At 39.0% G+C, this 25,754-nt stretch overlaps 1 protein-coding gene across 3 annotated transcripts in view; it reads right to left on the bottom strand.

Annotated features, from left to right (window-relative positions):
* Positions 1–25,754, bottom strand: part of Rp1 (RP1 axonemal microtubule associated) — a 238,420-nt gene that overhangs the window by 186,248 nt on the left and 26,418 nt on the right. The window contains exons 1-4 of one of the 3 annotated variants that reach the window (XM_021222289.1): positions 18,158–18,272; positions 9,335–9,973; positions 9,043–9,214; positions 1,236–7,217 (exon numbers count right to left, since the gene is read on the bottom strand). In XM_021222289.1, coding sequence (XP_021077948.1) covers positions 1,699–7,217; positions 9,043–9,214; positions 9,335–9,961 — 6,318 coding nt within the window. In that variant the 5' untranslated portion in view covers positions 9,962–9,973; positions 18,158–18,272 and the 3' untranslated portion in view covers positions 1,236–1,698. Of the gene's footprint in view, positions 1–1,235; positions 7,218–9,042; positions 9,215–9,334; positions 9,974–18,157; positions 18,273–25,754 lie in introns of those variants that run through there. The other 2 variants (XM_029533310.1, XM_029533309.1) reach the window with 2 other exon arrangements.

Raw genomic sequence — 25,754 nt, 5'->3', positions numbered from 1 at the left:
GGGGGAGGGTATGGGGAACTTTCGGGATAGCATTTTAAATGTAAATAAAGAAAATAAAATAAATAAACATTTAAAAAAATTAGAAAGAAACTTTAGAAAAATAAAAGCAAACCAAAACCCAGACCTCTAGATGACAGATAATAATAAAAAAACAAATATGAATTAATGAAATAGAAAACAATAATCCAAAGAATAAATAAATGTCTAAGACTATTTTCTTTGAGAAGATAAACAAGTATAGAGGTATTCCTAGACCTAGAAAAGATGATTTTGAGTGAGGTATCCCAGACCCAGAAAGACAAATACCACATGTTCTCTCAATCTGCAGTTTCTAGCTCCAGTTAAAGACAGAGAGATAAAGAGATGGATGGCTGAGAGAAGATAGATGATAGATAGATGATAGATGATAGATAGATGATAGATGGTAGATAGATAGATAGATAGATAGATAGATAGATAGATAGATAGATAGATAGATGGATGATAGATAGATAGATAGATAGATAGATAGATAGATAGATAGATAGATAGATAGATAGATGATTGGTACATAGATAATAGGTAGACAGACAGACAGACAGACAGACAGAGTGTAAGAGACAGAAAACAAGGAAGTCCTCTGTGACCCTGTCTCTTTTAGATACAACTGTGTAAACAAAACACAACAATAACATTGTCAATAAAGAATGCTAACACAGAAAAGTGAAATCCCATGGGGTCTGACCCCTAGATAAAGAACTTTAGGCAAATAATGAGTGCTGAGAGAGGACGTATTAGCCTTTCCCAGCAGTGAGTCTCCTAATTGGTTATCCAGTACAAAGTTGCCAACCTGGAAACCATGCATACAGCAAACAACAAGATGGAAACAGTTGACTGTGCTTAAGCATTTGCTCCTGCACATGTAACAATAATAACCAAAGGGCTATCAATTTGAGAGTTGAAAGAAAGGGAGGTGCTGGGGGGAGTGGAGTGGACACAGGAGGGGTTGGTTGGAGTGGGGGGAAGGAGAAGGGAAGTGCTATAATCATATTTTAACTACAAATGTAAACTTTTTTAAATAAATTAAAATTTTTAATTTAAAGATTATAATTTCTAGGACAGGGACTACTTACTACTGATGTATCCTTTCTGTGTGAAAACGGCGAATACTGTCCTACAGAATACTTAGGAATTTCAGTGAATGCTCTGAGAAGACAGGAGCCAACTCTCTGGAACAAAAAACTAGCAGATAGTTCTGGAGAGCTTTAATAATACTTTTTTATTAAATCAGCACTTATATTAATAAATGAAATAGTTTGAAGTTACACTTACCCATTAATATATTCAACATATATATATAGTAGACAATATTTTAAGGACATATTTCTTGTCCTGGCCATATTTCTGATATCCTGATCAAACAAAGTCATAGTTATGCAAAATTATCAATGTTTGCAATGAAACTACGTAAAAGTTTAAATACTGAGAAAATAAGGAGCAAAGCAATGAAGAAAACCAAATCCACTTCATCCAAGAGTATGTTTTCCAGGGTATTCTCATTTTGAAAGAGCAAGAAATTCTTAGAGAATCTACCCTGAATTCTATCCCTTGTACTGCATCTTTTTATGGGAAAAACACATTGATGGCTGATGATTGTGTGAGTACTGAAATTATAAATCATTATGCCTAGTAGGGCCTTCAGTATCTATTATATTTAATTCAGTTTTCTTCTTCCCAGATGAAAAGAACTTCACCCTCTAAAATGTAATACATTTCTAATTTACTTCTGGTTTTGATATTTAAGGATTTCTCAGCTTGGCAAATTCCTAACAAGTAAACTTGACCAAACAGTTCTAAGTGGAACTGACAATTGGTGTTCTCTCTTACTACTTGGTTGGGATTTTTTCTTGAGTTCTGTAATCTGTTAAGGAAGTTGTTATTCTCATCAAGACTTTTGAAGTTATCTGTCCAATTGCTAGGGTTTAGTGAAACAGAATCCTTATCCCCAACCACTAGCAATGATGTGGACAAAGGATCTGAAAACCTTTTCTTTAAATATAGTTGGAATTTCTTCAAATTAATTCCCTTCTCTAAAGAGTTAGCTCTTGTATCCAAGTCAATCATGCTTTTGAAATAGAATTTATCACACAGATCACTAATGACATTATCAGCAAATTCTTCACCCACACTCACTTTCCTGCCATCACTTCTAAACACGTTTTTCTTTGACTGTGGCAGAAATGGGTATATTTTCATCCATAACTGAAAATCCAAAGAATTTTCAATATCAGAATCTTTGCGATAAGCAAATCCTCGGTCTTCCTCATTTACAGGTTGAATAATAACAGTTAGTATCGGACAGTGTTGTCCACAAAGAGCATAGAGTTTATCCAAAGAGTCACCTTCCTGAAGTGTGCTATGAGTGATGTTACTTCCGGGTAATGGCTGAGTTTTAATCACATCACTGCAGACAGGGTGAACTTTATTACCAGCAGAAGCAAAGGCTTGAGTAACAGATGTACACATCCTTTCAGAAGGATAATTACTCTTCTCCTCTTTATGATCTTTGTGATGATTGGGTATTTTCTCTTTGGGACAGGTTTTATTCTGTGCATCTGAAAAATCTTCACCAAAAGGTTCAGAGTCACTACCATGAGGGAAGTTAAAATAATTGCATTTCACTTCAAGAGGTTGAGTCATTTCCTCTACTTCTGAAGAGGACAATTCAGCCATTGCTGGACCAGGAGCCAACTCTCCGAAATGTGAATATGGCACCTCAATGCTGCTTTTATCTAATAGAGTATCCACTGATGTGGTGTCTGCATTGCCGTACATGCCAGGATTGTCCAATGACACCCGCCACAAATGATTTTCTCTCAGGAGCCATTTGCCATTGTCAATCAGTTTTCCCTTCTCTTTTTCCATAAAGACCCTGTCATGCGCACTTGGTTTTGTAACGTTTTCTATGCTGCTGTCCCCAAAACTGTCTCCCATGCCATTAGCATCAACCTGAGCTTGTCTTTCCTCCTGGAATTCCTGCAACATGAGTGAACTTCTAGATACCTGTTCAGAAGAGACCAGTGGCTGGCATTCAGACTCATAAAAACTGGTTTTCTTAGCACACTGAACTTCCACAGGATTATAAGGACAAACTTGAGATTTGTGTATAGACCCATGGAAAAATGGTGGTTTGATAAGCTCTGCTTTGCCATAAAGCTTTTCTATTGCCCTTTTAACAATTCCTCTTGGGGGCTCTCTCTCTTGGCCGGCGTCATCATTGTGATCATGGCTGGATGCTTTACAAGGATACCCACTCTCACTGTCTGATCCATAGTCTGACCAGTCTAAGGTCCCTGGATTTCTGTGATGGTGTTTAAAATTAAGTGAGGACTCTGAGTAACTTTCATTTTCCATGCTGTCTACCATCATCTTTACTCTCATCTTAGTTTCTCCTACACTGGTCTCTTTTTCGGTGTTTTTATTAGAATCGTAGCAAAAAACTAAAGATGGTGGTGTCACCTGCCCCCTACCGGTTGTCTCCAGAATGGCAGTATTTCTTCTTTCCTGTTCTATAATATTCCTCCCTGATACGTTTATCAATTCTGAGCTCATCCTAGCCTCTGATTCTTTTTGCATCATTTCCTTGGTAGCTTTTTTTTCAGCCCTTATCTTCATATTGAAGATACCTGTGTCCTGGCTTTCTAATTCTTCAAAAGATTCTAATTCTGAAGTGGCATTTCTTTCACTCGATGTCACGCTATTGGTTATTGACCCTGGTTCTTCAGAAGTCCTTGATTCTTCCTTGTCAGAAGAAATAGATTTCTTTTTATCCACAATTTTCTTAGGTGGGCAATTTTGAAATTCTTCTAGAGGACTATAGTCCTTATCAGATTCTAGATAAATTTTACTTAGGAAAATACCTTGGGAACTTAACTTACTGACATTTTGAGATGAAGATACATTAGAGTCATTTTTACACATAGAATCTGCCAGAATACTTGGATCTTTTGGAACTTTGTCCACAGTTTTGAGTTCTTCAGTAAATTCCAGATCATCAGTGCATTTGTTTTCTTTTGAATGCCCAGAGTCAGTTGTGTGGCAGTCTCTTACGGGAATGTGAGTCTCATCACTTGGGCAAGCTCCCTCATAGATGTTCTCCTTCTGAGCACAAGCCTTATGGGAACACACTCTATCTGTAAGGAAACAGGTCTCTCCTAGGATAGAAGCATCCTGAGTGGAACGCTGACTCTCACTGGAACTACTGCTAGTGAGAAGGCCGTCACTCTGGTCATCTACTTGTTTTGGAGGATTAGTCATGCTTGCCGTGTGCATCTCACATGAAGAGTTACGTGACTTGCTAACCATTTCTGAGATACAGTCCTCCATGACAGAGTAGCCTTCATCCAAGAGGGTCTTCTGGTCACTCCCATTTTCATTACACTTGACCACACTATGAAGGCTGGCTGCTGTACAATTTACTGGTACCATATCTTGTTCTCTCTCACTGGATCCACTGCAAGTTTTGGTTGATTCCACTAAGTTGGCAACAGCAGCCTTCAAGTCTTCAGCTTCCTCTGTGATGGCAACATGCTTCAGAACTTCCAACAATGCAGCTGTTTCCGAAGATCTGTTTGTCATCTTATGAGCATCACTTTGACAGAAGCTATTCATATTTCTCTTTAGGTTTAGTACCAAAAGCCAAGCCAGAAGGAGATTTGTGGATGAATTATATATTGCAGAAGGGAAGACAACCTCTGCTAATGAACCTGGTATTTGAGAAATTCCATTCTGATGTTTCTGATTATTAGGAACAAAAGATTCCAGGTGCCGTAGCAACAGGGCTGGTAAGTAGTCTTTTGGAACATTCTCTCCCATAGTATCTACCTGAATGGCAACCTCAATACTTTGCCCTTTTGTAGCAAAGTTCCTTTCTTGGTAAACAAGCTTCACTTCTGGTCTTGACTTTTCAGTAGATAAATGACTTTTAGTAGTAGGATCGTTAATAGTGGTTTGTGACAAAGTACAATTCTCATGTAAAGAAACCAAGTAAGAATCATACAGAGACCCATTCTGGCTCTCACATGGATGTTTATTAAGCTCCTCACCATTATCTTTAGCAACAAGAGATTTACCTGTCTCTTGATTTGTATTGCCTGAGCAATTGTCATTTTCAGTTTTGCTCTTATTACTTTCCATTAAAAAACTATTTCCTTTTGAAGAAGTTGTATGGAGATTATTTCCTGGAAAACCATTACTGTTATAATTTTCCACATTGCATCTATTTTGGCATAGTGGACCTGACTTCCTATGCTCAAAATCTGGATATGGGTTTATGTTCTGCAACCATCGCTGTACAGAGCTCTTAACTGAATGATGGGGAATACGCTCAGGAAAACCAGAGTTTTTCAAAGCTGATGGATCTGCCCTGGTTGTAATACGCTGTTCACTGACTACAGCACCTGACTTTAAGTTAAATCCCATTTGTTTTTTCTGGTTTCTTAACATTATGTGTAAATCATTGACTTTTGGGACTAAACTCTTTTTTGCCATTCCTTTCAAATTTCCAGTTACTTTCTGCACTTGGGACGGTGGTCTATGCAAAACTTTCTGATCTTCTTCCAGGATATTAAACACGTGAAATAAACTTTCTTTTTCCAAATGACTTTCACAGAGTTTAATGTCACTATGGAGAAATACTTTCTCTTCTTGATCAATTTCCTGTTTTCTGAGTCCTCCCATGCTTATAATCTTTAGTGGTCTTGATTTTCTTTTGGCTAAAAGTTTTTGAGTCTTAGGATTTTGAAAAGTATTTATTTTATTTTTATGGAAATTCTTAGAAAATTTGGAATTTCTTTGGGGGAAAACATTATTTGACTCAATTACCATAGGACTTGTATTAAGGCCCTCCTCACAAACTCTCCTTCCATTATCAGGACAGTCTGATTCTTGCAATAGTCTTTCCTGTGCAGTTGTTCCTGCTCTGTGTATATTAGGGTTTCCTTTGGTTTCAATCACTTTTTTCTTATCCTTGGAAGTTATCATCCGCTGCTGAGATTTCTTTTTCTTCTTCTTGCTGGCAAAAGAAGATAAAACCTTCTTTCTGTTTTCTGGTTGTTCTGTTAAACCACAATGAGCAAATTCATTAACAAGTCTTGTGGTGAGTACAGGAGATCCTACAGAAGGAAGCTCAGAAATATTTCTGTCATTTGAATAGTTGTTAACTGAGGTAAGTGTTGAATCTGCTGTGGTAGAACTGAAGCTGTCATTGGCATTACCACAAGTTCTGAAGTGCTTGATAGCTGCTTTGCCTGGTACTGCACTGTTGTCTGCGCCTTCTTCCATGACTGAGTTCTCTGATGCAGTTGATGGTAAAGCATTATTGTGGCACATCTTTAAGACCTTCTGACTTGTAATTTCAATAGCACCAGCATTGATAGCCTGTGACTTGAGTGGTACACTTTCCTTTGTTCTTTCTAATGCTGACTCCATCTCATCATCACTGCCGATCTGAACAAGTTTATTAGATACTGATGACATTTTACTGCAAGAATGTGTAAACATATGATACTCGGCTTTTTCTCTACCCTTTCTTTCTTCACTATAGGAAAACTGCTTTTCTTGAACCTCTGTTTCAGATACTACTGTGACAGTCCCTATCACAGATTTCTTTTGTCTCATTCTCCTTGGTCCAGGGGTTGGGGGTCTATAAAAGTGCTTCACTTGTTTCTGGCTTTCCTGAATGTCTGTCTCCATAGAGGCATTCTCCCAACCAGCAGGGCTACACGACAAAGCCTGCTGCTCTGTCATTTGAGTATTTTCTTCCTCTGTCAAACTGCCCTGCTGAGTGGTATCTGCAATGTCTTCAGACAATGAACATGCTGCAAGCTTTAAACTAGACGGTCGATAATCTGTTTTTCCAGGATAACTACTTTTCTTATTCTTTTCATCATTATTAGAAAGACCAGCTCTATTGACAGTTGTTGTCCACTTAACAGTTTCTTCTTCTTTTATCTTGAATCGAACTTTCATCACGACGGTCATCGTACCATCTTGATTAAAAACAATCGATTTCTCAACATCATCTTCAGAAGGATATGTTGATAAAGTCTGAGAATCATGTGTTTCTAAGGCCAAGTAAGTCTCAGGGGCTACAGAAAAGTCTGAAAAGCAATCATATGTTTTCTCTGAGATCAGGGAATCAGTCTGGGGTCTTAGGACTGAAGGCATATGTGTGCTCACTTGCAAGATTTTCAGAGTGAAAGATGCCATGTCGAAACACAACATGGAAAGCAGAGAAGTTGTAAATATCCCAAGGAAGAAGCAGCAAAGAAAGAAAAAGAAAAGGGGAAATTAGTACAAGATGCCATTTCTCTGTAATTTACAGTTAAATGTTAGAGGTGTCTTTCTAGACTGTATGCAGTCGATGGTAATTTGGGAAATCTTACTGCACTTTCTGGGTTTTAGTCTCAAACTACTATTAAAAAGTAAATCAACCATACTATAATGGAGACTCACAAAATTTTAATTTTAATAATTTTATAAGGAAATGATAATAGTAAATATATAAGTACAAACTGCTGATTGGATAAAATACATTTTCTGTGTGGTTTTGTTTCTATGCTTACCAATACCAAAGCTGGAATCTAATAAAGTCCCATATATCTATGTAAGAAAGGCGGGCAAAGGGCAATATATGGTGATGTTCATCTGAGTGTATATGAGAGAGCCCTTTATGAAAGCTTTATGAAAGCAGAAACAACTTTAGCTCTTGATTAATCAAATAATACTTAATTTTTATTTATGTAATTGGTGCAGTTGATTTAATATATACATAAAAAAGTCACTCAGTTAGACACAGACCAGAGTTGCTTTCAATGTGAGGTTTGTGTTCTTAACTTTAGCTGTTGTGTTTCTTAATGCAACAGATCTCCTTCCTAATGGTCCTTATGGATTTGCACACATTTCCTTTGCAGTTTTCAGAGCTAAACCTGAAAATATTTTTGTAATTTTTGGTAAATAAAAATATCTCATTTTTAACTTTTTGAAGTAAAATTTAACAAAGCTCTATCAAAAATCATAATAAGCAGCTGATAACAGACACAAAAGGTGTAAGCCACTTCAACAAAAATGGCCAAGGAAAAACAGTACTACTAAATGCATAATATATCATTGGCAGTTAATACCTACAAAATAGGTGCATTGACAAATAGGAGTATGTTTTTTAAATAATTGGATGAAAGCATTACATTATTTCAGCCATATTACCAATAAGAACATGGATCCTACTTCTTAAAATAAAGATTATTCTAAGTCTAAAGAGAATGAAAGTTCAAATGCAAGTGTAAATGGCAATCAGGACACTGGCATAGAACTTATACTTCCTTGGAAATAATGAGCACAGTGGGTGACAGTGTTTACCTCTCACACTATGGGCCACAGTGAGGGATGGGGTTAACTATGGGCCTCAAGACAACCCCTTTCTCCCCTTTCTCCCCTATCCTAAAGACAGTGATACACTGTTAAACAGAGCATAAAATTCTCACAGTTTAGGTAATTGTTACTAGCAGAAACTGGCTGCATGAATCTATTTTGAACAGGAAGTGTTTCTGATGATTAATAATTTTACAGGAATACCTTCAGAGGGGAGAACATGTAGCCTGATTTTTTTTTCTTAATATATAAACCACTGACTTGCTGTGCTCAGCTATGAATGCTCATTAAGAAAAAAAGTCTACAACTACCAGAGATGTCGTGTACAATTCTGCAAAACTCTTCCCAAAACAAGAAATTCTGATACTTTGTTTTGTTAAAAATAAAAATTATATATGTCATTAATGTAAAAATGTCTATCATTTAGGAAAAGTCTTTCAAAAGGTCACCAGATAACCTCTCTGACTATTTCCAGCAATAAATTAGCCAATTTCATTTTGTAATACTTTTAACCTTCTCACATTTTTGTCTTTGCAATGAATGAACCCGGTCCTTTAAATATAATATTTATTGGTAAAGCAAAACAAAAACTTTCAAAGTGAAAAAAATAAGATCTACTTATAGGTGGCTTACTCTTTCTTTTCTCTGTCTTGGCTTTTCCCTTCCGGTGCACACGATGAGAGATTCCTGGTAACTTGGCAGGAAGCGAGTATTTTTGTATGTCGTAATTTCCTGGTTTAAATGGCTCCCTTCCGGCTGCCACCACAGCTCCAGAGCTCAGTATCACTGCCTGGAGACTAGGAACCTAGAAGAAACCAGAGTCGCTGAGCAAGCACTGTTCTTCCCATATGCTATATTTATAACTTTAAATAGCTCAATGTGACAGCCTTCTAGGGAGATGACTAAGGGCCACCTGTATACTCACTTTTCTTCCATCTGTGGCATACAGCTTGGCCACAGGACACTGCATAAGCTGTGTCAGGTACTGCAGAAAGGCTTCGAAGCTCTGAGTGATCCTCCGGCTAAGAAGGACCACATGCTTATTCTTTGGGTCACCGTTCCGGAAGACCACGAGCCTCCTCGGGGCGCGGAGCATGCCATGCGCCGTGGTGGACACAGTGGCAGTCGCTGAACGGAGCTGCACATGTGTGCTTATGGAGCGACTACTGAGCCAGGGCCGAGGTCGCCGGCGGGCCTTGTCCAGGTCAACTGGCAGCACCTTCTTATTGTGGGAGCACACGTAGGACTCGCCGTCCTCTAACTCCTCCAGCCTGGTGATGCTGTGTCGTCCACGGGGCGTGCTGATATTCCTTACCCCAAAGGGCAGGGGAACCTTTCTGGATAAACTGTCCAGCAGAGCGTCGAAAGTCTTAAAGGAACGAGGGTTGACCACCACCCGAACACCGCCAAACTGTGGGTCTCCGCTCTTATAGAAACTGATGCGTTTAGCCACTACAGGATGAGTGACATTCGAATGGCGAGGCGAAGGAACTTGACCTTCAGAAGAAGTCAGATGAATCATGGAGAAACTAGTAGAAGGTGTGTCACTCATTTTGGATGAGCCCTCAAAAGGAAAGAAAATGGCTTATTTCTACAATGCTCTGTAGTTGTACCACAGAGAATACACAACAATGCTACTATATATAATAATGCTAATGCTTTTTAATTATAGCTAAAGTCATGCAGAATAGTCCTAGAATTATATTTATTAAATGGACTGCCAACTTTGAAAGACAATCTTAAGACACTACAATAATACCAAAATAAGTAATAATAATAAGTAATAATACCAAAATAAGTAATAANTAATAATAAGTAATAATACCAAAATAAGTAATAATAATAAGTAATAATACCAAAATAAGTAATAATAATAAGTAATAGTACCAAAATAAGTAAAACCAGGAGGTTTACTTCAGTGGTAGAGCAGCTTGCCCAGCTCAAATACCGAAAGTGGGTCCTCAGCTTCAGGGTGGGAGGTGAACAAGGATTTTTATGACAAAATAATTTTAGAATAGTGTACTGACACTTAAAAAGATTAATGTAAATAAGTTATGGTATACGTGTGAATACAGCATGACCTTATGTAACTGAGATTATATATATTATACATTATAATTATTAAATTATATAAGTATTATATAATACATTATAATATATAATACCTATATATCATATATCATATAAAATAATCATGGGGTTGGAGAAATGGCTCACCAGTTTAGAGCACTGACTGCTCTTTCAGAGGTCCTGAGTTCAACTCTCAGCAACCACAGAGTGGCTCAAAACCATCTCTAATGGGATCCGATCTGGTGTGTCTGAAGACAGCCACAGTGTACTCACATAAAATCAATAATTTTTTTTTAAGACAATCATGGCATATAACAGAATGAAGACCTTATTCCCATGATCTTATGGAAAAAAGTTGTATTGTGAAGTAGAATAAGGTAGAAAGACAATTTACTAGATATTGGTTTATTTAGTGGTTCACTTAAAGCATGGCCTGTACTGGTGTTTGTCAAGCATGGCTTCACATACGTGAAGAATAGCTGAAACAACCAGTCGTTGCCCTTAAGAACCTGCATCTTTCAGCTGCTTGTTGGGCCTTTCGGAGGGCGGTCATGATAGGGCCCTTTTTGTGAGCATACCATAGCATCAGTACTAGACCCAACAAGCAGTTGAAAGACTCAGAGGCTGCTGAGGAAGCTGAGGAGGAGGGTAATCCTATAAGACCAGCAGTCTCAACAAACCTGAACCCCCGAGATCTCTCAGACACTGAGCCACCAACCAGGCAGCATACACCAGGTGATATGAGGCGACCAATACATATACAGCAGAGGGCTTAAGATACACCTAACCCTCAAGAGACTTGAGGCCCAGGAGTGGGGAGGTTTGGTGGGATGGGGGTTGGGGGTAGGGACATCCTTCAGGAGATGGGGGTGGGGAAGAAGTATGGGATGTGGAAGAGTCAGAGGGTGGACTGGGAAGGGGATAAAAATCTGGACTGTAAAAAATAATGATTAAATAAAAAAATAAAATTAAAAATAAAAGAACCTTCATAGACTTCTGTAGAATCTTTCTTGCTTTCCCACCGCGCCTTGTGGTTTTCGAGTTTAAAGTATACAAACTGGCCTGGGGATCAAAATCTTTCAGGAGCTGAGGTGCACACGTGTGCTTATAGAGCAACTACTGAGTCAGAGCAATAGGGAGCCTTGTCCAGGTCAGCTGGAGCACCTTTCTATTCTGGGAGCACGGGTGAGACTCACTGTCCTCTGCCTTTGGTCCACCAGTTGCATCTCCCTTGTCCTCCTCTCATTGTGTCCATGTGCTTATTACAGAAAAATTCCAACAGCAATTCTGGAAACCTCCCAGTCAGAATTCCTTCACCATAACCCCAGTTGGTTCTGGGAGGCTGCTGTGCTGGGTCTCCCAGTTCACTAAAGTCTCTGGAACAGAGATGTGCTCACCCAAGATGGGATTCCAGGGTCTTCTTCCAGTAGTCAAGGGGGCTGTGAATCCCAGAATCAGAGTTTCTGAGTGTACTAAGATGAGACTGAGCTGGAACATCTAGACTAGGAACATCTAAGCTGGAACATCTAAGGCCCCCAGGTGATATGCAGGAGTTGCCAGTGCGTACTGGATTGCCTTCAGGGAACTGAATGTGAAGCCTTTATGGAATACCAAGATGTTATTTGACTCCAAGGAAATATACTTTCCTGTGAAATAAATGTTCTGTGAAATATACTGGGAATTTAAAATGGGAATGTGGGGCTGGAGAGATGGCTCAGGGGTTAAGAGCACTGGCTGTTCTTCCAGACGACCTCGGTTCAATTCCCAGAACCTAATCTGGTAACTCACAACTGTCTTTAACTTGAATTTCCAGTGTTCTGACACCCTTACATGGACATATGTGTAGGCACATAAAATAAAAATAAATAAAATATTTTTAAAAATTTTTAAAAATAAAATGGGAATGTATAACTTCTAAATTAGCAGTAAATGTGCATGTGATTTCTTGTAGTGGTTCCATGGTTCCGTGGGTATGGGACCTGACTGATCCCCAACCTGCAGTTCTGCTGAGGCTGTTTTACATAACTTGGCATTCATTTTCCATAACAGAAGGTGACTGCGCATGAGGATACACATGTGGCCATAAGGTAAGACTTTTTAAGTTGCTCAAAGGCAGTCAGTCAGCCAGACGCTTGCTTGAGGAAGAAACCTATCTTCTCAGCCCACCCTATGCACCACAGGGGGATAGACATGTATAAACTCCACCAGCTCCTGGTTATGGAACCTTTCTCACCATGAGGTCTGCACGATACCAATGTGAGACCCACACAGTCTTACAGACTATGAGGCCTGAAGAACCAAAGAAGCACACACCCCTACCCTGTAGCTTCCACAGAGGAGGAAATCTGGCTCTAATTTCCAGTGCTACATGGAGCCAGGGCAATCTCAAGACAACCTGGTCTCACCCCCTCAGTGGCATCCACCATGGTGTAATACTCAGCAACCTTGAGAGCCTACCATTTCTTCCAAACTCCATCTGACCTGTTCCAATGTGTCTTTTCCTAATCCAATCCAATGCCAGATAATATACTCACATTCCCAGTGTTCCCAGAGTTTCCTCATGAAAGTCAGAAGAACTAAACAAGAGCAACTGACAAGAACACTGTTGAATATCATGAGGGCTGGCTGATTGCCACGGATAGGAAAATAATTCCAGAGATGACAGCTCCCAGCTTAGTTCAGCAAGCTTATATAGCATGCATCTTGGGAAAACTGCCCTACGAGAAATGTTACAACGATATTTGCTGGTCTAAGTTTGCCAACACTGACCCAACAAGCTAGCAATGCCTGTCTTCAGTTGGCCTGGAACCTTGCTGGTGTAAAATTGGGGGGTCTTGCGCATTTGAACATTAGAAGTGAATTTTAGTGACATTCAGTCCAGCAGATGACACTGATTCTTGCTAGTTACTCTTTTTTTTTTTTTTTTTTTCAGACTGGGTAGAAGCTTTTTCTACTCACACAGAGAATTAACTTCACCCCAGGGATGCAAGGATGGTTCAATATATGGAAATCCGTCAACATAATCCACTACATAAACAAACTCAAAGACAAAAACCACATGATCAACTCATTAGATGCTGAGAAAGCATTCAACAAAGTCCAACACCCCTTCATGATAAAAGTCTTGGAAAGATCAGGAAATCAAGGCCCATACCTAAACATAATAAAAGCAATGTACAGCAAACCAGAAGCCGACATCAAACTAAATGGTGAGAAACTGGAAGCAATCCCACTAAAATCAGGAACTAGACAAGGCTGCCCATTCTCTCCCTAACTATTCCATATAGTACTTGAAGTCCTAGCCAGAGCAATTTGACAACAAAAGGAGATCGAAGGAATACAAATTGGAAAGGAAGAAGTCAAAATATCACTATTTGCAGATGATATGATAGTATATATAAGTGACCCTAAAAATTCCACCAGAAAACTCCCAAACCTGATAAACAACTTCAGTGCAGTAGCTGGATATAAAATTAACCAAACAAATCAGTGGCCTTTCGCTACACAAAGGATAAACAGGCTGAGAAAGAAATTAGGGAAATAACACCCTTCAAAATAGTCACAAATAATATAAAATAACTTGGTGCCACTCAAACTAAGGAAGTGAAAGATCTGTATGATGAGAATTAACTTGGAACTTGCACAGCTGAAACCACCTTCCAGGCTTCCTGGGCCAGTCATTCTGCTACTTGTACAACTTCAGTTTCAATGAACATCCTGTAAATCCCCTTTTGAGATCCTGTTTGGCTGCCTCTCTCCACTGCTTCCAAATGAATCAGAATACCTCCTGCTGTCAGGTCACAAACCCAGCTCTTGAAAGGTCTGGTTGGCACTCCACAGAAAATTGCTCAAAATTACAGATATCAATCCATAGATACACCATACCCACACCAAGGTTACAGTGAACCAAAGGCAGGAACAGACTATGCGAGCTGACCAAGCCTCTAAAATTGACCAGCTCAGATGACCTCAGAATGGATATGAAACCTGATGGTAGGTACCACAGGGTGCTATACCTATAAATAATATCTGTAGGGATGCTTCATTTCTGATTTGGGTTTTCAATGCAAGGGATCTAAGCAAGGTCATTTGCATGTTAAGCAACTGAGAAACATGCCCAAACCCATTTTTAAATGTCACTAAACTTAGTAAATGTTTAAAATTAAAAATATATATATATATATTACAGGATTTCAAAACACCAGAGACACAAATCAAAGCTCCTCCAATGAGAAAAGTAAGCATTTCCCAATTTGTCGATGTAATCCTTCATAACCTAACAATGGGAGGGGGGAGGCTTAACATTCAGCTTGACATTTGAGTGGAAGGGAATGAGCATCATTAAGTAAAGAGTGTGTTGTCGAGATCTGTGATGAATATATCTTGAGAAAATGTATCGTAATCTGTCATGGAGATCTGTAATGAGTATATCTAAAGGGACATGTGTCATTAAGTAAAGAATTCATTATGGAGATCTGCAATGAGTATATAGAAAAAAAACATACCATTAAGTAATGAATCATCGATATCGGTAATGGATATGCTAGAATCAAATACTTCCTCTGCAAAATGTAGATAAATCATTTGTCATGATGCTTATATTGGGCACTCCTCACTGAATACGGGACAGAGTTTTTACTAACTGATAAAACATAGTGTCGTCTAACTGCTGCATGCACCACGAGTTCTAAAACAAGAACATTAGGATCCAATTAGAGAAAGGACATTTTTTTAGTAAGCCACAGAGGTGTTCCTTGAGGTCAGAATCTGAGTGACAATATTGGAACCTGTAAAAAGGCTTTATCTAGCTGTAGGCTTTCCTTTATAGTATGACTATTTCTGTTGTTTTAATTCATTTTAGCTATTAGTGCCTTTGAAAACATAAGAGATCCCTGCAGCCTTGAAGACAAATCGAATGAAATATTTAGTTGGGAGTGTAGAGATAGCAGAAGGCATGCTTGCACTGTAAATCTGGCCCAAATCACCTACATAAATACTTGCAAGCTATTATCTAAGACTCTCCATACATCTCCCAAGTGATTTGTAAATCTTTATGTGCAATTCAGAAGAACTAAAAATTTTGTGATGAACCTAGGAATTAGTTGTTTCCCGTCTCATTTGCCTGGAGATTTAAAGTGATTATAGTTTTTTAAGATAATAAAGGTAGCCATAGCAGACAAGTGCGTGAGTAGCTGGGACATCCAGCTTTTTAATGGAGTCAGCAAAACTGAAGCCTCTTCTCATCCCCTGATAATCACTGACCTGACCTTGAACAGCCTGCTAATCTCTCTTCCCTAACCAACTACAAGAAGGTACGAGGCTGCTGCACCAGTAGAAGGGCACAAGCAATCAGGAAGACTGACTCCTGGTCACTCCAGACACTATGGCTACCATTTAGTTGGATATCTCAGTTAGCAGAAATGTCCTGTGTTCCCAACAAAAAGAAATTATAAATGTCTGAGGAACTGGAAACCCCAGAACCCTTGGTCTGATCATTGTGTATTATATTGGATTGAGATGCCACGCTGTGTCTCATAAAAATGTACAATTCTTCTACCTCTATTTTTAAACTCCCTTCACTATTAAAAAAGACTTCAGAGCCCTTAATCTCCAATTGTTTTGAAGTTGGTTCACTGACATGTTTATTTGAAAATTCATGAGACACAATTTTACCTTATTTTGGGGAAAATGAAATGCATCTCTTTGCAAGGGCACTGTGAAGATTTTAATGTTATTAGTCTTCTGAAACTCACTGTTTGAAATGCTGTTAATGTGGTGGCCATTTGGGGAAACAGATTTGTACACGGGTGAAGGTTTGCAAAATCTTTCTATTTCTTCGCTTTGGGCTAATGTGATGCAGAAAAGTTTGAACTGGGACCAAAAGGGAGAAGATACAAGTCAAAACCTGAAGGAAAAAGAACCAACACCCTCCCGCAACTTTTCTTTTATTCCACTCCTGCCATCCCTGTTTTGAGCCAATCCACAAAGGACAAGCTGAAGATCACCATGCTCTGGAGGCCTTGAGACACACAATAGTGGAATAAGTCAGTATGGGAAGTTTTAGGAAGCTGTGTGGTTTTGCACTTATACAAGTCAGGCTTAAGCGCCCATGGCAATGTAGGTCCTGTGGATACAACACAAAGCATAATGACGATTCAGCACCAACAATAAGTAAAAAGTGGAAAAAAGCCACTTTCCAAAGCAGTGGCTCAGACATTGCCCTGTTGTAATCATGCACCTCTCCAAGAATCCAGGAACATTAACGGTGCAATTCAGGAGTGAACTGATGGTGTGTCGGTGTACCAAGGAAATACTCAAGAAGGGATGTCTAGTCCAGATTGAAGGCAACAAACAGAAGGTAACATTGTCCAGAGGGAATTCATGGAAGGCTCTGATGCCAGATGCAGAGTAGCAGGGATGCCCTCCGGAGGAAAGGGAAGCCAGTGCAGAACAGAGCCACCTCACAAGAGTAAGACCAGCAGTGTGAGCACCAAGTCTTGATGGCAAAGTGTACTATTTGCCACTTGAGCTTCTTTCTTAGTTTGTGAAATTAATGATAAAGTTCGGATAGTTCTGTTATAAGCATTTTCAAACATATTCCCTATGAGATTGCAATAATGCAATAGCAAACTTTAGACTTGGCTAAAAACAAACAAACAAACTAACTAATGCCCTGAGTCTGCTCTGAAGCATAAGCAGAGATAGCAGTAATAAGGAAACTGGAATCTTGAGACCTGCTTCTTTCCCCCAGACTGACTCTCTGGAGATAACAAATTTTATTTGCCTCCAGCACAGCGTATACTAAAATTGCGTGCTAATGATGGGATAGCTTGCTTTCAATATCTTCCCTCCTCTGTTCAGAACTTTTGCTGCCAAAAGTCAGACAATGGAGCGATTACGAACACCTTGTAAAATTAAGGAGGGAAAGATAATAACTGTGGTTCGCCAGCTTTGCCTGTGGATTGGCTTGCCTGTCTTGTGATGGGTCTCAGTCAACAGCACTTTTAACTCTGTCCTATTAAGAGCTGAACAGTTGCCTCTACTAACATGATGTGTCTGGTCCCCTACACATCTGGCAAAATAAATGATGGACCTAAAAGACGCACATATCCTTTCACTAATGAAATTTTCAATCTAATTTTTCCCATGTGATAAGAATTCAGGCAGTTGAAGACGGATCGTATAGAAAACTAGCAAATATTTACTGAGAGAATATTTACTCTCAGGACAATTCACATGATACTGTAGCAAAACTAATTCATTTCATCACAAATTTCTATTGCCATGTTGGGCAGGAGGGGAAAGAGACTCAGAGGAAATATATACTAGTTACTGTGGTAGCCATAATCTTTTAATTATAAGCAGGTTCTTTAATGCATTGTAGTTTCCTATAATAAATATATAATGCTATTATAAGCAAAACTACAGTAAATTCTCCTCATATTTCACTAAACTGGAATCACAATTTCCCAACACTAAAGCTTTCCCCTAGATCAATATCAGCATGCTACAAAGATTGCTGTCAGATTTTAGTAAGACAATAATTATTAATAGCATATATTGTTCTAATGGTTAAAGGTAAAACAGAGGTTTTTATTCTATATATGAAAGATGTTGGCAAAATAAAATGAGCTTACCATATTTTTAGGAGAAATATTTCAAAGAGTTTTGTACTTACCAGAAATTGAACCTTTCCTTACGAAGAAAAGAGTAAATAGTTTGTGTGGTTTGTATAAACGTCACTGGATATGCAACCTGCTTGTTTCATGTAAACAAATGTCTTTGGATTTATTACTAGCATGTGTGCTCACAGATTAAGTACAGCCAATTAATTTAATCCAAGGTGATGTTAATCTCCAGAAGTAGCTTACCTCAAGGATGCCACAGCCTGGAAACAAAGCGGCTCCTGGCACACTGAGCATCTGAGGTCTCTCTATTAAGAGTCCTCATTAGATTGTCTCACTTATGGGCATCATTTTCTGCAGAAAGTACTCAACTCACAGATACCTCTCTTCTAATTACCTCATTTATTTATGTAAAAAGAAAAGGATGCTGCTGATACAAAATTACCTGACTTTGAATCATCCTTTGGGATGGGAGATTGTTCTTTTTATCTGTTTAGATTTTCAATTTTTTTTTTAAATTTTGCCCCTCCTGCTCCTCCCTCCAACCCCTCCCATCTACCCCACTTTGATCTCTTTCAAGTTCATGGCCTCTTTTTGTTTCATTGGGGTGTGTGTGTGTGTGTGTGTGTGTGTGTGCATGTGTGTGTTCCTAACTATATTAAATACAACCTTCTCAGGCTGTATAAGTATAAGTTTTCAGGGATGACCATGTGCTATAGTATAATCAAATAGTGTGCTATTCCCAGGGGGGAAACTTTCAACATGCCTTAGTTGTAGTTTCTGTGTATGGTTTGTGCTTTGTAAACTCCCTTCCAGGGAAGAATGTTTATTGCTGAAGTCCTAGTTCAGGTCATGTTTGGGCAGCCATGTTGGTAAGACACCATGCATGTAGCTTCTCTGACATTTCTAAGAGATATAATCTCACACACACACAGATACACACACACACACCTGCTTCTCTGGATTTTACAGCTCTCTAACTGGACTTAACTAATAAGAGGAAAACCATGCCTCATATTGGAAGGCTAGCAAACTATCCAGAGCTAGTGAAACCATATGTCTTGGAGGAGAACATACAGCCACCTTTGTACTAAGCCAACATACTACCTAACTACATTCTCAACAGTTATCCCCATACATAAAGGTATATAGAACTCTCACCCCTCATCAAGGAAATTTTCCAACAGATGAAGACCACTACAGAAAACTACAACCAATCAAAATGCAGAGTTGTGGAGCCCAGACCCAATTGATGAGTCATTCTTTGATAAACAGTTCTAAGATGCTATTTGCTCACAAGAGTGAAAAGAAAAGGCCTAGACCTTTTCATATGACTTATTTATTCTTTATTATGACCATAATAGATGGAATCATGACGCATATGGCTGCATGTGAATACAATGTGGCTACTTGGCAGAGCATGCTATAACAAAATCACTGTACCTGCACTTTTCCACAGCTACTTACACAGTGACATTTGAACATGTCACACATGAAGTCCCATATAGTATTCCTCAACCCTCTTAAGATTATCATGCTTGAGAAAAGCCTCTCCTGCTTGGGTTTTCCACTGGGCTTCCTACTGATGCTCTGAACAAGAAAAACAAATGAAAGTTCTCTGGAAGGAAAGAAGCGAGGTTCAGCATGTGTTCCACATGGTTGTCTCCAAACACATCAAGGAACTGCATGCTTTGCCTCTACATACTGACTTTGTCACAAGCAAAGGGAGAGAAGGCATTACAAACAGGGGAATGTAGAGAAGAGAAGCAACGGTGTTTATGTTGATATAAGCTTCTAATTATAGTCACTACTGTCCCCATAGACGTGAATCAATGAGCAATCTGTGTTTTCACGGTGGCAGTTAGTATAAATGGCATCATTACCGGCTTCAATGCAAAGTACAGTTGTAGCCTTCAGGTTGGCTATGATCTGCATATGCAGGACTTCTAGGTTTATCATGCAGTCTGTGACTGATAAACAATTCACACATGTCAGCTACCTTCCAACACTGAAAGAATGTCAATTCAAGAATTAGGTAGGGACCTTTTAGGAAAAGTAAAACTTCTTGTAGGGCCTCAGAAAGTAGGCTATCTTTTTCTAAGCATCTCCTATAGTACACACGACACCCCTATTACCTCACTCATATACCTGGTGCTCAGTCCATGCCTCTGTGCTATTGCAAACACTGCAGACACCACAATGTGTCAAAGACACTGTGATTTCTAATAAGTGCTTTGTAGTGCTGATGACCTAAGACCACAATTTGATTAATGAGTCTACAAAACTGCAGAAGACTGTATATTAGAACTCATATTAAGTCTCATTCCCTCTATTACCTTCAATAGTCATATGCTGCCTATTTGTCACTTGTGAATTCATACACAAATCTTGTCTGATTTCTTCTGACATAATAGTCAGATCATGAGGAATGCAGTAGCAGTGGTCATTTGTTGAGGTAAATCTCCAACCCCAATAAGCCTGTGCAAAGAACACGCAATTCAATTATAATATTTATAAGCTGCACACCTAGGTTAGACAGACATACCACTTCACTGCTCTATTTCCCGGCTATGAAATCCCTTGCTACTGGCCATTCCTCCACGCCACATGGTTCTGCTCCATCTTCCTTCCACCTCCTCTTCCACCATCTTTCTCTCTGCCATGTCTTCCCATCTCCCCTTCTTCCTTCCTCTCTCTCTCCTTCTCTAAAACTTCCAGCCACATCTTCCCCTTCCACTGCCCAATCACAGGCTCTTGCATTTATTTGACCAGTTAAAATGGGGAGAAGGTTCACTTGAATACATGATCCACTCCTGGTAGAGGCAGCCCCTTTTAGAGGAAGCAGAATTACCACCAAAATACAAGCAGCACCAGGGCAATCCACAACAGTCATTCATTCTTTGAAGTTGGTCAAACTTCAATTCAACCCTTCCTTCTTTGGTTTAGTTTTATAACTTTGAGCTATTCACTTTGTTCCTCCATGTCTACCTCCCTTGTTGTAATACATGGGGACATGTATTCTTTGTATGCTTGATGTAAGGGTCAAATAAGTAACATACACAGTTATCTTTCTCTATGAATGTAGAATTTATTCCAAAACTCATTACCACTACAGACACCAAATTCTGCAGTGTCTCAAGTCTTTTACAGAAAATGGTGTAAAGTTTTACGTAATGTACAAACATACTAATATACTTGTAAGTCATTACTAATGTATAAATACTGCCTAATGCAATGTAAATGCTATTTGTTAAATTCTTATACCATGTTGTTTAAGGCATAATGACAAAGAGAATGTTTAAATATGTTTAGTACAGATGAAGGTTTGAGTGTTTTTCATTAGTTAAATGCACAGATGAAGAACCTGTGGATAGGAATACTGACTGAATCCATGGACAAAGAAAGCAACAGGACTCACAGTCTTAATAAATGCTCAAAATGAAGTAATCATTTCTTTCATGTCAGTCTTCTTGGAAAACATGCCCCTTGTTCCTCATAGCCTTTAGTAAACTGGCACTCTACTCTAGCATGACACATGATCTGACCCAAGTTTACTATTCAGATTTTGTGTCACCCCATAGTTTTGATCACTTTACATTTTAAATGTGCCTAAATTCTCTTTTCTTTCTTCCTTTCATTCTTGCATTCTTTCTTCATTGAGGATTGGAACCAGAGCCTCATGCATGCTAAGAAAGTACCCTACCACTAACCCATGTTCCCAAGTCTATATAAGCCCTCTTTTACTTTGTCTGTGTTGTGTGACAGTTTCCTCTAAGATTGAAACTTTCCATCACCCATGAAAACTCCTTAAACAACTCAAAATACTTTCAAAAAGGCCCTGAAACAGACCAGATCCACTAGACCCCTCCCTTCTCCCAGAGTAAGCAATGAAGACAGCTGAGAGTCACTGTCTAACAAATCGAACTGCAAAGATTCTCAGATAAGTCAAGTCTGCAAAGAAACCTGAGACCAGAGCAGCAGCATGGAAGAAGCCTAAACCAGCTGAGTTGCCGGGACCAACCTGAGACACTTGGGAAGGACAAGCTCCAACTTGTTGAGCTGCCTGCAGGTTTAGCAGTGTGCTTGAGGTTCCTAGCTTTTGTAACCCTTGCTGGGGTTGCCTTTGGTCATTCAACTCTCTTTGAATCATTTCTGTTCCTCTAAGTAACCCATCACCATATTCCTGTAGGCAACCCCAATAAAGCTCGTTGGTTCACAAAGTTAGACTTTGGTGGTATTTTGGTCTGTCATGGGCTTCATATTGGGGATGAGTGTGTGTTGCCTCTCCCTAGGAAAAGTTTTGTCTCACAACAGACTGTCTCCTTACCAAAACACTGTACTTTTTAAAAGTCACACATCTCTTTCTTTCTTCAGCTCTAGTTTATCTGAAAACCTTTTCTTGAATCTTTACTTTTTTTTACAGGACACTGGTATTTCCTGGTGAACAGAGTGGGTCCCATGTGCTCTCTTTATAAGTTTATTCCCCAGAGCTTTCAATACTGTCCCATCATTAATGACTTCTCAGTTTATATTCTCAGTAGACACCAGAAGCATAACTTATCATCTTGAATTTCCACAAACATTTCAGTCCCTTGTACATATTCAGTAAATAATGTTTGATGGACAATTCCTCTGACCACATCTGGAAACAGAAACATTTTGAGAATTTACTGTGCTATGGAAAAACTGGCCAGCAAAAGACCAAGCAGCACACCCAATGTTGGAGAACTCAGGTTTATTTTATGTTAGTGAGCTTAGAGCAAGCTAGTGAACTACAAGTTCAGCCCCTGTCTCCACCTGCAGTTTCTTGTAGTTTCCATAGGCTGAACGACAGTGTCGATATCTACCCTATATGACCACCTGCAGATGGTCTGCCTGTATGTTTCATGTTCACTGAGTCGGGGCAGGGAGGGGGTTGTCCATTATACACAGGATTTGGAAATGCTAAGGGCAGTTTCTGCAGTGCAGCAGTTATCTTAAGAAGATGGTTTTATGAGTAACCATACTTCAGGATCAAGGGAGTGTGAGTTTCAGCTGAAACAGGCAGAGACATAGAAACAAAATTCAGCATCTTTAACTATAATAGCCATAAACTTTTGCCTCATTTTTGTCTCCACATAATCTCATAGCTTGCAGAAATTGTTATTTAAGATACCACAGGGCAAGAGCATAGTTTAATTATATTTTAAAATACAGCTCAATTAATTTTAAAATAGGGACATATTAAAGGTATTAAATGAATAACATATGTTTCTTTTTCCTCCAACTGTGGAATGCCTCCTTTGTCATTTCCACACAATACACATGCTATTCTGAATATGTTAAAGATCTCTTTAACTCTGAAATGATGTCCCCCTTTAGACTTGGAGTTTTCACACAACCTTTCCTTAGTGACACATATGTTGATCCAGTCATTTAAAGATATTTAAAGCAAATTCACTATGCACCAGGGACACAGAAACAGACACACTAACAAACAAACAAAGAAACAAACAAAGTCTTTGCCTTCAAAGACAAATTGTGTGCAATTAAGTCTACTGTGTGTTAAATAGTTCTAAGTGCTACGAAGAACATTGAAATTATGTGGTAACAAGAGTGGTGGAAATTAGAAAAGAACTCAACAGGAAATTTTCTCATGCAGCTAATTTGTCCCTCGAAATTGGATCCATGCTATTAGGAAATTGGAGTCATGATTCCAATGAAAAGATGAAAGAATTACGGGCATCCATTGTTGCAGTGAATAACATCTGTGTGGAGATTGCCACCACTCAACAGTGGTTGAAGATGATCCAGGGGACCTTCAGCTTCCTCGAGGACTGAGGAGGAATGGCCTTCTGGGGATTTTTACTGTGTGCTGTATGTGTTGGTATGCTGTGGTGGATGATACGCATGCGCAGAGTGACAGTCCACACGAGAGAGGGTGTAAAACTGAATGTATTCTCATAAAGTGAACAACAGTGTTATAAAGTATAGAGAACAAAGGGGTAGGATGTCACAGTAGGCAAAGTACATTGAAGTTACTTGACACAAAACAGGAATGACTTCAAAGGGACTTACAAGAGTCGGGTAATGTTTACAGTTAAGATAAAGCAGTTCTGCCTAGGGTCAGCTAAAGCCGGGTAAGGATTTCACACCTTAGTCACAACTTGTGCTACTCCTTTGAGCCTTGTGAAAGCTAGCACCAGGGGTTCTGCACTAGCAGACCTTCTCATGAATAATGCAATACCACAACCCCCCTATTTCCTAGGCCTTGGTAAATACTTGCATATGAAAGTAACCTTTTCACTGAATTCTGAGCTCCTGGCTTTAAGGAATTTTTAGGACTTGGAACAATGGCTTTAAGGGTATGTATTTCACTTATGGTAAAAGTTTAATCTTTAAAGGCATTAATAATATTGAAAGAGAGCATATATCATACTAGCATGCGGATAGGGTTCGTGTATATATATTATTGGAAATGCCAGGGCTCTAGGAGGCTGAATCTCTTTGAAACTCTTTTCCTCAGAACTCCTTCAGGTTTTTAGGCCTGTTGTGAGCCACCACTGAAGTAGGCATGGCAGAGGTATCTTTCGTGAACCTTATTATCTTCCTTTTACATGGCAGTATACACGGTCTTATGCATCTTGCAAATAAATACATCCACAAAAGAGAAACCTTGGCAAAATTATTGTGATCATTGATCAGTTCTCCATCTATATTGTGGCAGCTTTTATACACGTGATAAAATGTCATGAAACTATACAAATATGTTTTCATTAACTCAAAAGATATTCCTTCCCATTTGTAGTTATTTCCCATTGCCACCCATACCCCAAAGCAAGCACAAACCTATTATGTCCTGTGCCTAATCTGGTAATTTCCTGTAAATGGCATTATACAAAAGTGAATCTCTTGTCCACTAAGAATACTATTTGAACACAGGTTAGTACATTGTGCCAAATTAATACTGAATAGTGTTCTGGTATAATGATTTATTTATGGAATTGAGTATTTATCAGTAATTTTGTTAAGCAAAGGGCATAACAATTTTCAATGTGTTCTATAAAAATACAACAACAACAGATCGTTCTCTATAAATAATTCCCAATAAGAAATACAAGGGAAACTGGAGAAATTGTTCTGTGGTTAAGTGGTCTGACTACCCTTCTAGAGGACCTTGCTTCAGTTCCCAGTGCCTACATGGTAGCTAACAACTATATAATTCCAGTTTCAGGAGATCTGACACTGCTGGATTCCATGTGCACCAGTCATGCACATGTGAATAGACATACATGCAGGCCAAATGCCCATACACATAAGATAGATAGATAGATAGATAGATAGATAGATAGATAGATAGATAGAAAGATAGATAGATAGATAGATAGCAGAAAAACATGGGTTTTAGGTGAGGTGGCAAATGGCTGCTATCTCAGCATTAGGAGGCTGAAGCAGAGCTAATACAAACTTGTGGCTATACTGGGATCCAAGGTGAGATTCTGACTCAAAGAAAAATAAGAGGAGGATGAGGAAGAAAAGGAAGAAGAGGTAAAGAAAGAAGAGGAGGGACAGGCACTAGGCTTCCATGCACAGCCTTATGTTGGGTTCCAGGACAACAAGTAAGTCAGGGTGGAAAGGTGGAGGATGAATGAAGTACTAGTAGGCCAAAGT

The sequence above is a fragment of the Mus pahari genome, chromosome 22 (genome assembly GCF_900095145.1).
Source record: "Mus pahari chromosome 22, PAHARI_EIJ_v1.1, whole genome shotgun sequence".
NCBI lineage: Eukaryota > Metazoa > Chordata > Mammalia > Rodentia > Muridae > Mus > Mus pahari.
Note: the sequence above shows the minus strand (reverse complement) of the source record. Positions and strands in the feature narration are given on the sequence as shown.